Source organism: Sus scrofa, chromosome 2, assembly GCF_054392235.1.
Source record: "Sus scrofa isolate SSC_HxYL_T2T_F1_AM1 chromosome 2, Sscrofa_HxYL_maternal_Yorkshire_Landrace_v2.0, whole genome shotgun sequence".
NCBI classification, from domain to species: domain Eukaryota; kingdom Metazoa; phylum Chordata; class Mammalia; order Artiodactyla; family Suidae; genus Sus; species Sus scrofa.
In genome coordinates, this window is record NC_139384.1 from 71,602,014 (window position 1) to 71,617,612 (window position 15,599).

General features: G+C 42.4%; 1 protein-coding gene across 1 annotated transcript; it reads right to left on the reverse strand.

Moving 5' to 3' along the window:
• Positions 1–781: 781 nt before the first annotated feature.
• Positions 782–10,260, reverse strand: CASP14 (caspase 14). The gene is made up of 7 exons (XM_003123430.5): positions 10,102–10,260; positions 5,907–5,976; positions 4,456–4,605; positions 4,133–4,358; positions 3,874–3,990; positions 3,559–3,662; positions 782–3,069 (listed from the first exon to the last, which is right to left on the reverse strand). Exons 2-7 carry the CDS (start codon positions 5,931–5,933, stop codon positions 2,965–2,967), a joined length of 729 nt encoding a protein of 242 aa, XP_003123478.1. The 5' UTR covers positions 5,934–5,976; positions 10,102–10,260; the 3' UTR covers positions 782–2,964.
• Positions 10,261–15,599: the final 5,339 nt, after the last annotated feature.

Consider the following 15,599-nt stretch of genomic DNA (forward strand, 5'->3'; position numbering starts at 1 on the left):
TGGAATAATTGTCCAATGGGGACCTGCTATATAGTACAGAGAACTTGCCCAATATTCTGTGATAATCTATATGGGAAAATACTGTGAACAAAAATGGATGTGTGTAGATGTATAACTGAATCACTGTTGTACAGCAGAAATGTTCAAAGCTTTGTAAATCAACTATACCCCAATAAAACTTAAAAAAAGAGAAGTTGTACACTTGCTAAAATTTGCGACCCTGTATTTGTGATCTCCAATGTCCCATAGGGTTCTGAAAAGCTGTAGTTCTGTGTCTGGGTACTTCCTTGGGAACATTCTGGAGGTGGAACAGGGACATGAAATATTGTCACTTGGCGTGGAAGTGTGGTCTCTAACTTTACAAATTCCCAACACGTCTGCTTTTTTTTTTTTAATTTAAAATTAAATTTTTTTTTTTTTTTTTTTTTTTTTTTTTTTTTTTTGCTTTTTAGGGCTGCACCGTGGCATATGGAAATTCCCAGGCTAGGGGGTCCAATCAGAGCTGCAGCTGCTGGCCTATGCCACAGCCACGGCAATGTGGGATTTGAGCCACATCTGTGTCCTAAACCACAGGTCACAGCAACATTGATCCTTAACCCACTGAGCGAGGCCAGGGATTGAACCTGCATCCTCATGGATACAAGTTGGGTTTGTTAACTGCTGAGCCACAATGGGAACTCCACACCTGCTTTTATGAAAGGAATGAAGCTTCTGATTCTCCACTCATGATAGACATACCTAGGATACAGATGGCCGTCAGGAAAAAGAAATTAAATCATAATGCCTTTCACATCAGTTTTACTATTTAAGCACAAAAGAAAGATTCCAATACATTGTTTTTTGCTTTTTTTTTTAACAGCCGAACCTGTGGCATATGGAGGTTCCCAGGCTAGGGGTCCAATGAGAGCTACAGCTGCCAGCCTATGCCACAGCCATAGCATCAGATCTGAGCTGCGCCTGCAACCTACACCACAGCGCACAGCAAAGCCGGATGCTTACTCCACTGAGCGAGGCCAGGGATCAAACCTTCAACCTCATGGTTCCCAGTCAGATTCTTTTCCACTGTGCCATGATGGGAACTCTGTCTAATACATTTTTTTTAAAGTTTAACAACTGCTTATTGAACATCCATTATGTTGATCAAAGACTTTTTCCCTGCTCTGGAGAAATTGTAATTTATGTGTCTTATCCTGGATGAGAGCGTAGAATCAACTAGAAAGAATATTAGGAATGGCTTTCTGGAATAAGTAGGAGTAGGAGGTAGTAGAAAGAGGTGAAAGAGAGAGAGGTGGGGTACTCAAGCTTGGGGAAATGGTCATGGCAAAGGCTTAGAGGCAGAGATCAGTGAGACAATATTAGTTTTGACGGAAGAGTGAATTCATGGTGGGGAAGGTGGGAGATGAGTTTAGCTGATTTCTAGTAGGGGGTGGGATTGTCAGGGTGTGAGTAATCAAGATATGGAGCTTGGCCTTGATCTCTATATAATGAGGCACTGTTGTGTCTTCTTGAGTATTCTAGGGAGATCAAGAATTGTGAATGGTATGAAGGACAGAGGAAGGATGAGATGGGCAAGCACAGAGGCAAGGAAGGGAATGTGCAAAGATGCAGACAAGAGAGGATGAAACTAGAGAGTGACATGTAAGGGAAGAGAACAAATTCAAAGTGGGCCTGGGCTGGGCATAGTGGCTGGTGACCAATGAAGAATGCAGGAAGATGGGAGTCATAGATAACTGCAGAGGTTTGAGGTTGAGGGCTCCAGGGAACACTTGAAAGATGGACCAGGAAGAAATGACTCATCTTTAGCAATGAGTTTTCAATGATGGAGGATATGACCACAGGTTATTTCAGTGGGAAAGGTCAAATATACATGTGCCATAGACTTGGAATTCTCTGATCCAGCTTCCAACCTAGGCCCAGCTTATGGAGGTAACCTGCCTTGACTCCTGTCATTGAGCATTTTTAGAAGTCTTCCAGCGAGCTCCTACCTCCAAGGTAAGAATAACCTTATTAGTCAGCTCCTTCAATTAGAAAAGAAATTTGATGGATCAAGGTTTAGCAGTCAGTGGAAAGGGGGCTGAAATGGAAGCCAGAACTTGACTATGTCACTGACTTACTGTGTGGTATTTGACAAGCTATTTTTAACCTCTCTGGACTTGCATCAGATTGTCTGAAAGATAATAAGGCAACACTAGGGTATCTGCAATAGCTCCAACATGCTCTGATTCAGAGTGGTTGAAAGTTGAAACTCTGAGAATGGGTGAATGGATGGATTATCTTGGACAAATGATAGAACCTAGTGCATTATGTGGGGGGCTGGCAGCATTAGTTAGAAGGGAGAGACCAGAAAAGCAGGAAGCAGCTCTATTAGCCAGAGAGAGAGAAAGCCCATGAGGAGAATGGATCAAGGAAGAGGGATCTTGGAGAGAGAACAATTCTTGTCTCACTGAATTTCCAGAGGTTGAGAAGGAATCACTGGGAGATGGGAATGGATATGGTTTCCAGAGGAGAAGGTTGTAATTTCAGGGGAAATTCCAGAGCCAGTGAAGATCTGATTAGGGTGGGAGGTGGTGAGTGGGCATTGATTTATCAGTGGAAGATCTTGAGCATTATTCATTTACATTTGTGGGAGCATGATTCATGGCAGAAAGAAGAGGGCTTCAGCTGAGCACGGGAGCAGAGAGTAGGATAAGTGAATGCCCTCTTAGGTTGCATTAATAGAGGTAGAGAGGCCAGCCTGAGGGAGGTGATGTTAATGTTACCATCATGCTTTGTGCTCGGTTTTAGCTGGCTTGCTCTAAGGGATAGATTGAAGGAGGACCTGCATGAAGGGTGTGATGAAAGAGGCGCTAGATGCTGTTTAGCTTTTGGAAGAGAAGACTTTGGAGAAATGATGAGTGCTGCCTCTAAATATCTGTGGGACAGAGAGAGCACTGGAAAGAGAACCCCTCCCTACCCTTTCTACTTCTACTGCAGATAGAGACGTTTCCGAAGGGTACTGTAGATTTCAGGGTTCACTTTCCTCGGCTTCCCTTCCTGGAACAGCTCCTCTTCTGCCATCCGCCGGGTCACCTGCAACAACAGGTGTGGTCAGCTTGTGGCTGGGCCTTTGGAGGAGTCTTATTGGGAGGTTAGAGAGCAGGGCAGGTGGGTCTACATGTCCTAAAATGGGAGACTTTTGTCTCATCCTATACCATAATTTCTAAACAATCATTGGTCAGATATTACTGTTATATGTTTTTTTTCTAATCTGCCATAATAACATATAACCATCAGATTGCCCCAACATTTCCTAAACATTGGTGAAACTTAAGGGCTTTGTTTACAGAAATTTATCTGAATATCATCTAAATTATCTCACATACCATGGGCTTTGGAATTCCCTGCATTAGAGAAGGTCATTGTTGGGAGAAGGGCATCTTAGTTTCTATGTCAGGACTAAGGTTGGACTCTCCTGGGGTGCAGGAGAGTGGGAAAATGCAGTTTGGAAGAGGCTCAGCCCACTCTACTTGCTCCCTGCTTAGGCTGGGTGAGGGTTCCAAGGACCTTGTCCCAACTCACCTCTGTCAGAAGCTCCAGGATAGGTCCTCTTCTATTCATGAACACATCAACAAGGGTTTGGATGAAGTAGGAGCCTTCCTGGTCATGTCTATAGGCAATGTACCCTGGGAATTTCAGAGATGGGGGCTCAGGGGAGCTCCAGTGGGTGTGTATGCATGTGTGTGTGTGTGTGTGTGTGTGTGTGTGTGTGTGTGTGTGTGTGTGTGTGTACAAGAGACCCTGGGCAAGGGTGGGTCCTGGAGGAGTGTCTCAGGGGTCAGGATGGGTGGGCAAGGCAGAGGAACAGGCCACCTTGGGTCAGCTGGGAACTCATACCCTCCACGGTGGAGTATACATGGAGGGTGTCTGTGTATGTGGGAATGGTTTCAGGACTGCTTTTTGCGATCATCACAAGATCTTCTCCACCTATTGGTTCACCGGGGTCCCTTTGTTCTGAAATATTAAGAAGAGGATAAGGCAAAATTACAGAGAATTATGAGGAAAGGAGAAGGCCAGAAGACAGATGGACAAACCCAGGCTTAGCTGGATCTCTGGATCTGGGATGGGGGCTCTGTGCTCTTGGCTTTGTCCGTACCTCCTCGACAGGCCTGCACGATGTACACCTTAGGCCTGGCTCTCAGGCCCCGGCAATTCTTGTTATTAAGCACCTGGAAGAGGTCCTCCAGATCCACCATCTTGCCATCTTCTCCTTTAAGGCGACCTTCCAACCCATGTGCCATGAGCACCACAAAAGCGCAACTGACAAAGTCTTCCCGGGCATCTATGGCCTGCTGAAATTTTTCCAGCTCTTCATAGAATTGCTGGAATGAGAGAAATGGCCAGACTCAGGTGTGGCCCCAGAGCCCACCTTCCTGTCCAGTCCCCTCTCCTGCTGGCCTGGAGCTGGCAGCACAGTACCTGGGCAGTGGGGTCCTTCTTCATCGTGCTCTCAAACCTCAGCTGCTGGAACATGCTTTCTAGGGCATCCAGGTCTGCCTGTGAACCTTCCCGGGCTTTGGTGACACACAGCGTCAGGGCTAGGCGGGCACCTGACATGTCATATGCCTCCTGGGCGAAGAGATGACAAATATCATCAAAGGAGTAGGAGGTTAAAGAGATGAAGGAGATGTAGTCCAAAGAGTTTAGGGTTGCTGAGTAAAATATAAAATGCCAAGTACACTCATGTTTAAGATGAAAAAAACCCAAGGTTTTAAAAATTTGTTTGTTTGTTTTTTGTCTTTTTAGGGCTGCACCTGTGGCATATGGAAATTCCTAGGCTAAGGGTCAAATTGGAGCTGCAGGTGCCAGCCTATGCAAGAGCCACAGCAACGTGGTATCTGAGTTGCATCTGCAACCTACAATGCAGCTGGCAATAATGCTGGATCCTTAACCCACTGAGCGAGGCCAGGGATAGAACCTGTGTCCTTATGGATACTAGTTGGATTCGTTACCACTGAGCCATAATGGGAACTCTCAAAAAAACCCAAGTTAAAATTTTTTTTTTTATTTAATGGCTGCACCCGTAGCATGTGGAAGTTCCTGTGCCAGGGATTGAATCTGAGCCATAGCTGTGACTTGGCAATGCTGGATCCTTTAACCTATTGCTGGGAATCAAACCTATGCCCCTGCAGCATCCTGAGCCACTGAAGTCAGATTCTTAACCCACTGTGCCACAGCATGAATTCCCCTAAAATCCCAAGTTTTAAAGAATAAGTATGTACCCAATGTTGCATGAAATATACTTACACCAAAAGATTATTTATTGTTGATTTGAAATTTATATTTAACTGGGCATTCTTCATTTTTATTTGCCAAACATGGCAACTCAACTTGGAGGGTTTCAGCTCTGTTTTAGCCCTGTGTGAACTTGGGTAAGTCACTGTTCTCATTTGAACCTCAGTTTCCCATAGAGACAATGAGTGTGTGTTTATGTGCGTGCTTTTGAAAGTCCTTTCCAGTTGTCACATTTGGTGGCTGTGTCTCATTCTCCATCCTTCCCAAGAATTGAGCGTTACTTCTCACTTGCAGAAATTTCAGACTTTCTGAAACTAATTCTGAGATTTTATCTTGTCCCATCAGAGGGAGGAGAATATTGGAGCCACAGTTCTTTTAAGAAGAGAAGCAGGACACTGAGTACCATAGGATAAGAGTTTTCTATTTGGGACAAATGTAGCAGGGGTGCTCCTTCCTTCCCCTGGTTGTCACAACTTGGGTTCCATCTCAGAGTCTTTTCCTCCAACTGAATGACCATAAAGCATGCTCTAGTTTTGAATTCATGTCATGATTTTTCACCCCTCCACTGTATCTGAAGCAATAAGCTCCTCACCTTCCCTCTTGCCAGATGCTCCCATCCCTCTCCCCCAGCTTACCTCCTCCAAAGGTTGGGGATTGCTCATGTCTTCTGATTTGGAGTCTGGGTCTCACCACCCTTGGCTGATCCTAGTAGGAGAGGGTCAAGAGAAGATAGGTTGAAGGTCTTCAAAGGAAGGCAGAGGAGCTCAGGGGATGGGCTAGGTTGTCTATCTGGATTTTTTAAAATTAAAGAATAGGTGATTTACAATGTTCTGCCAATTTCTACTGTATAGCAAAGTGACTAATTCATATACATATATACACATTCTTTTTTTATATTGTCTTCCATCACTGTCTATCCCAAGAGATGGGATAGATTTCCCTGTGCTGTATAATAGGACCTTGTTTTTTTCCATTCTAAATGTTATAGTTTGTATCGACTAACCCTGGACTCCCCATCCATCTCTCTCCTTTCCCCCTCCCTCTTGGCAACCACATGTCTATTCTCTATGCGGTACAAATATACGATGGAATACTACTCAGACATTAAAAGAACAAAATCATGTCATTTGCAGCAACATGGATGCCAACTAGAGATTCTCATACTAATTGAAGTAAGTCAGAAAGAAAAAGACAAATACCAAAATGATACCACTTCTATGTGGAATCTAAAATACAGCACAAATGAATCGATCTACAAAACAGAAACGGACTTCTTTTGGATTTTTGAGACTGAATAGGGGGCAAGAGATGATAGTCCATGAAGTATATCTTCTCTAGTTTGATACTCTGGGGATACAGGCACCCTATGTTCACTGCAGCATTTTCTTCTGGCTTACATTAAAATTTTTTTCATTAGAGTATAGTTGATTTACAATATTGTGCCAATTTCTGCTGTACAGCAAAGTGATCCAGTCATTCATATATATTCCCTTTCTTGTATTTCTTTCTTTTTTCAGGGCTGCACCTGCAGCATATGGAAGTTCCCAGGCTATGGATCAAATTGGAGCTGTGGCTGAGGCTGATGCCACAGTCACAGCAACACTGCGTCCAAACCCTACCTGCAACCTATGCCACAGCTTGTGGCAATGCCAGATCCTTAACCCACTGAGCAAGGCCAGGGATTGAACCCGTATCCTCATAGAGATTATTTTGGGTTCTTAACCCACTGAGCCAAAATGGGAACTCCTGCATTCCCTTTCTTATGTTTTCTTCCATCATGGTCTATCCCAAGAAACTGGATATAGTTCCCTGTGCTGTACAGAAGGACCTCATTGCTTATCCATTCTAAATGTAATAGTTTGCATCTACTAACCCCAAACTCCCAGTCCATCCCACTCCCTCCCCCCTCTCCACTGGCAACCACAAGTCTGTTCTCTATGTCTGTGAATCTGTTTCTCTTTTGTAGATAGGTTCATTTGTGCCATATTTTAGATTCCACAAATAAGTGATATCATATGATATTTGTCTTTCTTTTTCTGACTTGACTTAGTATGAGAATCTCTACTTGCATGCATGTTACAGCAAATTGCATGATTTTGCTCTTTTTTTTTTGTCTTTTTAGGGCCACACTTGTGGCATATGGACATTCCCAGACTAGGGAACTGTAGCTGCTGGCCTTTGCCACAGCCATAGCAACACAGGATCTGAGCCGCATCTGTTACTTACACCACAGCTCATGGTAACGCCAGATCCTTAACCCACTGAGCAAGGCCGGGCATCAAACCTGCCTCCTCATGGATACTAGTTGGATTCATTACTGCTGAGCCACAATGGGAACCCTGATTTTGTCCTTTTTATGGCTGAATAGTATTTCATTGTGTATATGTACAACATCATCTTAATCCATTCATCTGTTGATGGACATTTAGGTTGCTTCCATGTCTTGGCTATGTGAATAGTGCTCATTGCTCATTATTTAATGGTAGCTAAGATGTGGAAGCAACTTAAGTGCCCATGATAAATGACTGGATAAAGAAGATACATATATTCACAATGGAATATTACTCAGCCATGAGAAGAATGAAATCTTGCCATTTGTGACAACATGGATGGACCTAGAGGGCATTATGCTAAGTGAATAAAGTCAGACAAAGACAAATACTGTATGATTTCACTTATATGGGAATTTAAAAAAACAAAACAAATGAACAAATGTAATAAAACAGAAATAGTTATAGATGCAGAAAACAAACAGGTGATTTCCAGAGGGATGGGGTTGGGAGATGAGAAAAATAGGTAAGGGAGATTAAGAGGTATAAAATTCCAGTTGCAAAATAAATGAGTCATGGTTATGAAATGTACAGTGTGGGGAATATAATCAATAACTATTAATATCTTTACATGGTGATGTATCATAAGTGGACATTGTGGTGATTGGTTTGAATTGCATAGAAATATTAAATCACTATGTTGTGTAACAGCAACTAACAGTGTTTTAGTTTAATTGCACTTTCACAAACAAACAGACTCAGAAAAAGGGATTAGATTTGTGGTTATTTGGGGAGGGGGAAATGGATGAAGTCAGTCAAAAGTACAACTTCTAAAAAAAAGGTACAACTTCTAGTTATAAAATAAATAGGTACTAGGGATGTCATCTACAACATGATAAATATAACCGACACTGCTGTATGTTATATATGAAAGTTGTTAAGAGAGTAAATCCTAAGAGTTCTCACCACAAGAAAAGTTTTTTCTGTTTCTTTAATTTTTTATCTGTATGGGATGTTGGATATTCACTAAACTTATTGTGATAACTGCTTCATGGTGTGTGTAATTCAAACCATTATGGCTGTTAAATGTATTCATCTATGTGTGTCAATTATATCTCAATAAAACTGGAAGAAAAAATAAAATGAGAATGTCATCAAAGTGGGGAATCCTACTTTGAAACTGTCCCAGTAGTTCTCAAATCTGAACAGATCATTTTGCCTCCTTCCCTCTGCTTTGAGCCTGAATGTCTGTCCAAGTGTTTCATTCTCATCTCTGAGTTCTGTTTTATACTCTGGCTGGACAGAATGACTTCTGCCATTTTGCCATTTTTCCAATTCTATATATTTTCTTACCTTGTTCTCAGCATAGAGTGTTCTTTAGTCAAGACCCTGCTCTGCCAAGTTGTGGGGGTGTATAGGTCTGCTATGCCTCCTCCAGTCCATCCATTCACTCATCCATCCATCTACTCACCATCAATCCATCCATCCATCCACCCACTACCCATCTATCCATTCATCCATCCATCTACCCAACATCCATCCCTCCATCCACCCACCATCCATCCATCCACCTACTTATCCATCCAACCAGTCATATATCTATCTACCCAGCAAACATTTCAGAGTGTCTATTATGTGCAGGGCATTAGGAATACACTGTATACGACAGACACTATCCCCGCCCTTATGTAGCTCTAGTCTATGACAGAAATGGACATTAAATCTCTCTTTCCTCCTCTGCTACACACACACACACACACACACACACACACACACACACACACACACACACACACATGCAATGGAGCCCGTGCTATAAGGAAAGAAGAATCAAATACACTGAGAGAAAAAGTGGAAGGAGCATGGATTCCGGAGCTGATTCAGAATCAAGTTCTCTCTTGGTCCCTTCCCAGCTGTGTGATCTTAAGGATCTCACTCTCCTTTGTGAGACTAAGTTTTCCTGTCTGAAAAGGTCCTGGAAAGAGCACTAGATGCTTCATAGCAATGGCACGGCTAGGTGGGGTTTATGATCTGTGTTAGTCCACTGGAAATTGCCTCTCCCTTCTCTGGATGCCCACAGCTCTTTTGATTTTTATTCTAGTGGCTGAATGGGCAGATATATTTTTAGGACAAAAGCCTTCCTTCTTTATCTCTGTCTCCACCCGCCACTAGTGTGGGAATGGGCACAGAGCTGGTGTCAGGGAGAATTTGTTGACTAAACAAACAAAAAAATGAACAAATAAAAGAGAGAGTGATAATTGCATAAATGGTTGGAAATTTCTTTAGTTCTCCTCAAATTGGCCAGAGCATCTGCTTATTTAGGGAGAAGGGATAGAAAGAGAGGGGGATGGAGACAGGGAGAGAGACAGAAAGACAGACACACACACACAGAGACAGAAACAGACAGACACAGAGAGACAGAGAGATAGATGTATGGTCTCTCTCTCTCTCTCTCTCTCTCTCTCTCTCTCTCACACACACACACACACACACACACACACACACACACACACAGAGGGAGCGAGCGAGAGAGAAAACTAATATTTGCCAAATCACTTACTGACTCTAGAAGAAGCTGTTCCTTGAAGCCCGGCTTCTTCAGCCCTCTCCTAGCTGCCAACAGATCTGGGGCACCGAGGAAGGGTCAGGACCTACTTGCTGACTTTGGAGAAGGGTCTGCTGGCTCAAAATCTTCCCAGGTTTCTCCTGAGAGGTCTATGAATTAAGCAGCACAGCTGTCTTAACCTTTATTGCCAGCAAGTTTTCTATTGCTCAAGAAACCTTATGACAAGAGGGATACACCCTTGACATAGCCTTGGTGAGGAAATACAGCCAAACGCCCATGAGTGAGGGCAAAGCTGAGCTGACAACCCCTGGTTAAGGAGGCTGAGGCAGAGCATTCAAATTAGCATGGGCTTTTGTGCCAGCCCAACCACAAAGCACCCCCCAAGCCCAGCTCATCCAGCTATCACTGATGCATCATTTCCATCATCATTACACCTACTTCCATCCCTTCCACATGTGACCAGGCAGTTTGGTATCTTACAGAATCCTCAACTGCCCTAACAGATCCGCATAGTGGCTCCCACTTTATGGATGATGAAACTGAGGCTCACAGAAGTGAAATGGCTCCCAGGCCAGTAATTGACACAGTTGGTAATCAAACCAGGGACGGTCCAGCCTCAGAGGGGGGTCCACTGCCTCAGGTGATGCTTCACAGCTGATTCGGTCTCTCCCGTCTCTTCCTCATGATCTTCCTCCTCTTTTTCTTTTATTTTTTATTTTTGTTTTTTGTCTTTTTAGGGCCACACCCGTGGCATACGGAGGTTCCCAGACTAGGGGTGGAATTGGAACTGCAACGCCACAGCCACAGCAATGAGGAATCTGAACCTCATCTGTGACCTACATCACAGTTCATGGCAATGCTGGATCCTTAACCCACTGAGCGAGGCCAGGTATCGAACCTGTGTCCTCATGGATGCTAGTCAGATTCGTTTCCACTGAGCCATGGCAGGAACTCCATTCATCGTGTTACTTTTTACTTTCACTTTTTAAAAATGGCTACACTCATAGCAGATGGAAGTTCCTGGGCCAGGGATTGAATCTGAGCCACAGCTGTGACCTGTGCTGCTGCTGTGGCAACACCGGATCCTTGAATCCAGTGCTGGGGGCCAGAGATTGAAACTGCACTTCTTAACCCACGATGCCACAGTGTGAACTCCTCAATTTACTTTTATTTTATTAAAATTAAAAAATTTTCAATACAATTTTAAAGACTGCATTCCACTTCTAGTTATTACAAAATATTGGCTATGTTCCCCGTGTTGTACAACACATCCTTGTGGCCTACCTTATACCCAACAGTTTGTACCTTCCACTCCCTCACCCCAAACCCAACAGTTTGTACCTTCCACCCTCTCTCCCCACTGGTGACCACTAGTTTGTTCTATCTGTGAGTCTGCTTCACTTTTTGTTTGTTGTATTTTTTAGATTCCACATATAGATGATATCATACAGAATTTGCATTTCTCTGAGTTATTTTAGCATGATGCCCTCCTTTTATGTTAACAGCTTTAATGAGATATAATTCATGTACCATACAATTCACTCGTTTAAAGTGTAAAATTCAGGATTTCTCATTACGGCTCAGTGGAAACAAATCTGACTAGAATCCATGCAGGTTCGATGCAGGTTGGATCCCTGGCCTAGCTCAGTGAGTTAAGGATGCGGCGTTGCCGTGAGCTATGGTGTAGGTTGTAGATATGGCTTGGATCCGGCATTGCTGTGGCTGTGGCGTAGGCCAGCAGCTACAGCTCCAATTTGACCCCTAGCTTGGGAACCTCCATGTGCCATGGGGAAGCCCTAAAAAGACAAAAAAACAAAACAAAACAAAACAAAACAAAAGGTAAGGTACAATTTTTTTTTTCTTTTACAGCATTCAGAGTTGTCCAATCAATCATCACAGTCAATTTTAGGACATTTTCATCACCTCAAAAAGAAATGTATCCTTTAGTTATTGTTCTGAATTCCCCTCCCACCTCCCACATTCCAGCCCTAAGAAACCATTTCTCTTTTTGTCTCTAGATATTTCTCTGTTCTGGACAGTTCACGTGAATGAAATCATGTAATATGTGTCTTTTGTTTCGGACCTTGTTCACTTAGCATAATGTTTTTTATTTTTTTTTATTTTTATTTTTTTGTCTTTTTGCCATTTCTTGGGCCGCTCCTGCGGCATATGGAGATTCCCAGGCTAGGGGTCGAATCGGAGCTGTAGCTGCCAGCCTACGCCAGAGCTACTGCAACGCAGGATCCGAGCCGCACCTGCGACCTACACCACAGCTTACAGCAATGCCAGATGTTTAACCCACTGAGCAAGGGCAGGGATCGAACCTGCAACCTCATGGTTCCTAGTCAGATTCGTTAACCACTGCGCCACGACGGGAACTCCAGCATAATGTTTTTAAGGTTTATCCATGTTGTAGCAGGCATCAGTATGTCATCTCTTTTTACAGCTGAATAAAAAATGGTATATCCAGTCTATGGATATACTTCATTTTGTTTATCCACCCATCCATTAATAGATGTTTGCGTTGCTTCCACCTTTGTCTATTATGAATTGTGTTGCCATAAACATTTGCATACAAATTTTTGTGTGTGTGTGTGTCTTTTTAGGGTCGCACCTGCAGCATATGGAGGTTCTCAGGCCAGGTGTCGAATTGGAGCTTTAGCTTCCAGCCTCTGCCACAGTCACATCAAAGCCTGATCTGAGCTCCGTCTGCAACCTACACCACAGCTTACGTTGATGCTGGATCCTTAACTCACTGAGCAAAGCCAGGGATCGAACCTGGGTCCTCATGGTTACTAGTCAGATTTGTTTCTGCTGAGCCACGATGGGAACTCCTGGTTTGCATACAAATTTTTGTGTGGATGTGTGTTTTCATTTTCTCTTGAGCTTATCCCTAGAAGTGGATATTCTTACAATACTGAAATTTCCTCCCAGATGCTGCAGTTAATATAGAAAACAGTACAGTGGCTCCTCAAAAAATTAAGCATAGAACTGCCATTTGACCCAGCAATTCCCCTTCTGGGTATATAGACAAAATGATTGAAAGCAGGGACTTGAACAGATATTCATACACCAGTGTCCATAGTAGCATTATTCATAATAGCCAAAACGTGGCAACGACTCATGTTCAGGGATGAATGCGTGGATAAAAAAATGTGGTCCATCCATACAATGGAATTTATTCAGCCTTAAAAAGGAAGGAAATTCTGACACTTGCTATGACATGAATGAACCTAAAAGACATTGTGCTGAGTGAAACATGCAGACATAAATGGATAAATATTATATGATTCCACTTAGATGAGAATATTGACGTTAGGAGAAAAAGAAAGTAGCATGGTGAGTACCATAGGCTGAGGGAGGAGGAAATGGGGAGTTAGTGTTTAGTGAGAACAGAGTTTCAGTTTGGGATGATGACAAAGTTCTGTAGGTGGGTGGTAGTGATAGTTGAATAGCAATGTGAATGTACTTCATGCCACCGAACTGGTCACTGGTCAAAATGGTAAATTTTATGTGAAGAGTATTTTACTACAGTTACAAAAATTTAAAAATGGAAACATTCTCATCCCCCTAGTTCTCCCCTTTGTTTTGAGATACCTCAGGCACAGGGCTGGGCAGTTTTTCTGCAAATCTCCATTTTTACCTTGACTTACACACTTGCAGCTGTTCTATATGTGGGCTCATTCTACCAAATCATTCTGTCCCTGCTTTGTTTCCTTAATTATAGGTCCAAGTCATATTTCCACGTCAGTCCATATGGAAAAATTCATTTATTTTTATTTTGTCTTTTTAGGGCTGTACCCACGGCACATAGAAGTTCCCAGGCTAGGGGTTGAATTGGATCTGCAGCTGCCGGCCTACACCACAGTTGGAGTAACACAGGATCCAAGCTGCCTCTGTGACCTATGCCCCAGTTCATGACAACGCTGGATCCTTAACCCACTAAGTGAGGCCAGGGATGGAACCCGAGTCCCCATGGATACTAGTGGTGTTTACTACTGCTGAGTCACGATGGTAACTCTTTTTTTTAAAAATTGAAGAATAACTTACATGGAGAAAAGAGCACACATCCTAACTGTGTAGCTCAATGAATTTTCATTCACTGAACACTCTCGTGCACCAGGACCTGATCAAGGGAAAGAATGTGACCAACTCCCTGCCCCTGGATTTCCTCCCTAAACACTCTTTTTTTTTTTTTTTTTTTTTTTTTTAAGGGTTGCACCCGAGAGATATGGAAGTTCCCAGGGAGGGGTTGAACTGGAGCTGTAGCCTCTGGTCTATACCTCTGCCAGAGCAACACAGGATCCGAGCTGCATCTGCGATCTACACCACAGCTCATGGCAACGTGGACCCTTTAACCCACTGAATGAGGCCAGGGATTGAACTTTTGACCTCATGAATACTAGTCAGGTTCTTTACCGCTGAGCCACAGTGGGAACTCCCCTCAAACAACCTCTTGACAGAACATTGTAAATAAACTTCACCTGGGTTTTGGCACTTCATATGAGTGGAATCACATGGTATACTCTCCTTTGTGTCTGATTTCATTACCAGATATTGAATATAGTTCTCTATGCTATGCAGTAAATTTTTTTGTTGATCTATTTTATATGTAGTGGTATATATCTGTTAATCCCAAACTCCTAATTTATCCCTCCCCTTTTTCCCCCTTGATAACCATATGTTTGTTTTCTTTAAATTTTTTTTTATTGGAATATAGTTGACTAACAATGTATTAGTTTCAGGTGTACAGCAAATTGAATCAGTTCTACATGTATATATATATGTTCATTCTTTTTTCCCATATGGGTTAATACAGAATATTGAGTAGATTTCGCTGTGTGGTCCTTGCCAGTTATCTAGTCTACACATAATAGTGTGTATATGCCAATCCTTTCCCCCCAATTCATCCCTTTCCCCAAAAGTTTATCCTTTGGTTTGTTCTGTCTGTGAGTTTGTTTCTGTTTTGTAAAGAAATTCACTTGTTTTATCTTTTTAGATTCCGCATATACAGATATCATATAATACTTGTCTATCTCTGTCTGGCTTACTTCACTTAGTATGATAATCTCTAGGTCTATCCACGCTGCTGCAAATGACAATGTTTCATTCTTTTTTAAATAGGAAATTCGACTTTTTTTTTTTACATGCATCCATAGATCATCAATCTTATCACTTTTTTCTTAATCCTTTAAAATTTTTGTCCCTCCAGAAACCATTTTAGACAGTTTCCTGAATTGCCCCTCCATGAAATTTAATATCACAGATACACTCTATCTATCTATCTATCTATCTATCTATCTATCTATCTATCTATCTATCTATCTATCTATCTAATCTATTTATCTATTTAGTCAACCTATCTATCAATGTCTATTTTTATCTATATTGTATGTATATCTGTATATTTTTTACTCCCCCAAATCAATTTTTTGCCTTATGGAGGTAACAGATTTCTCCCATTGGAGACGTATGCTTTGTAGTATTCCATT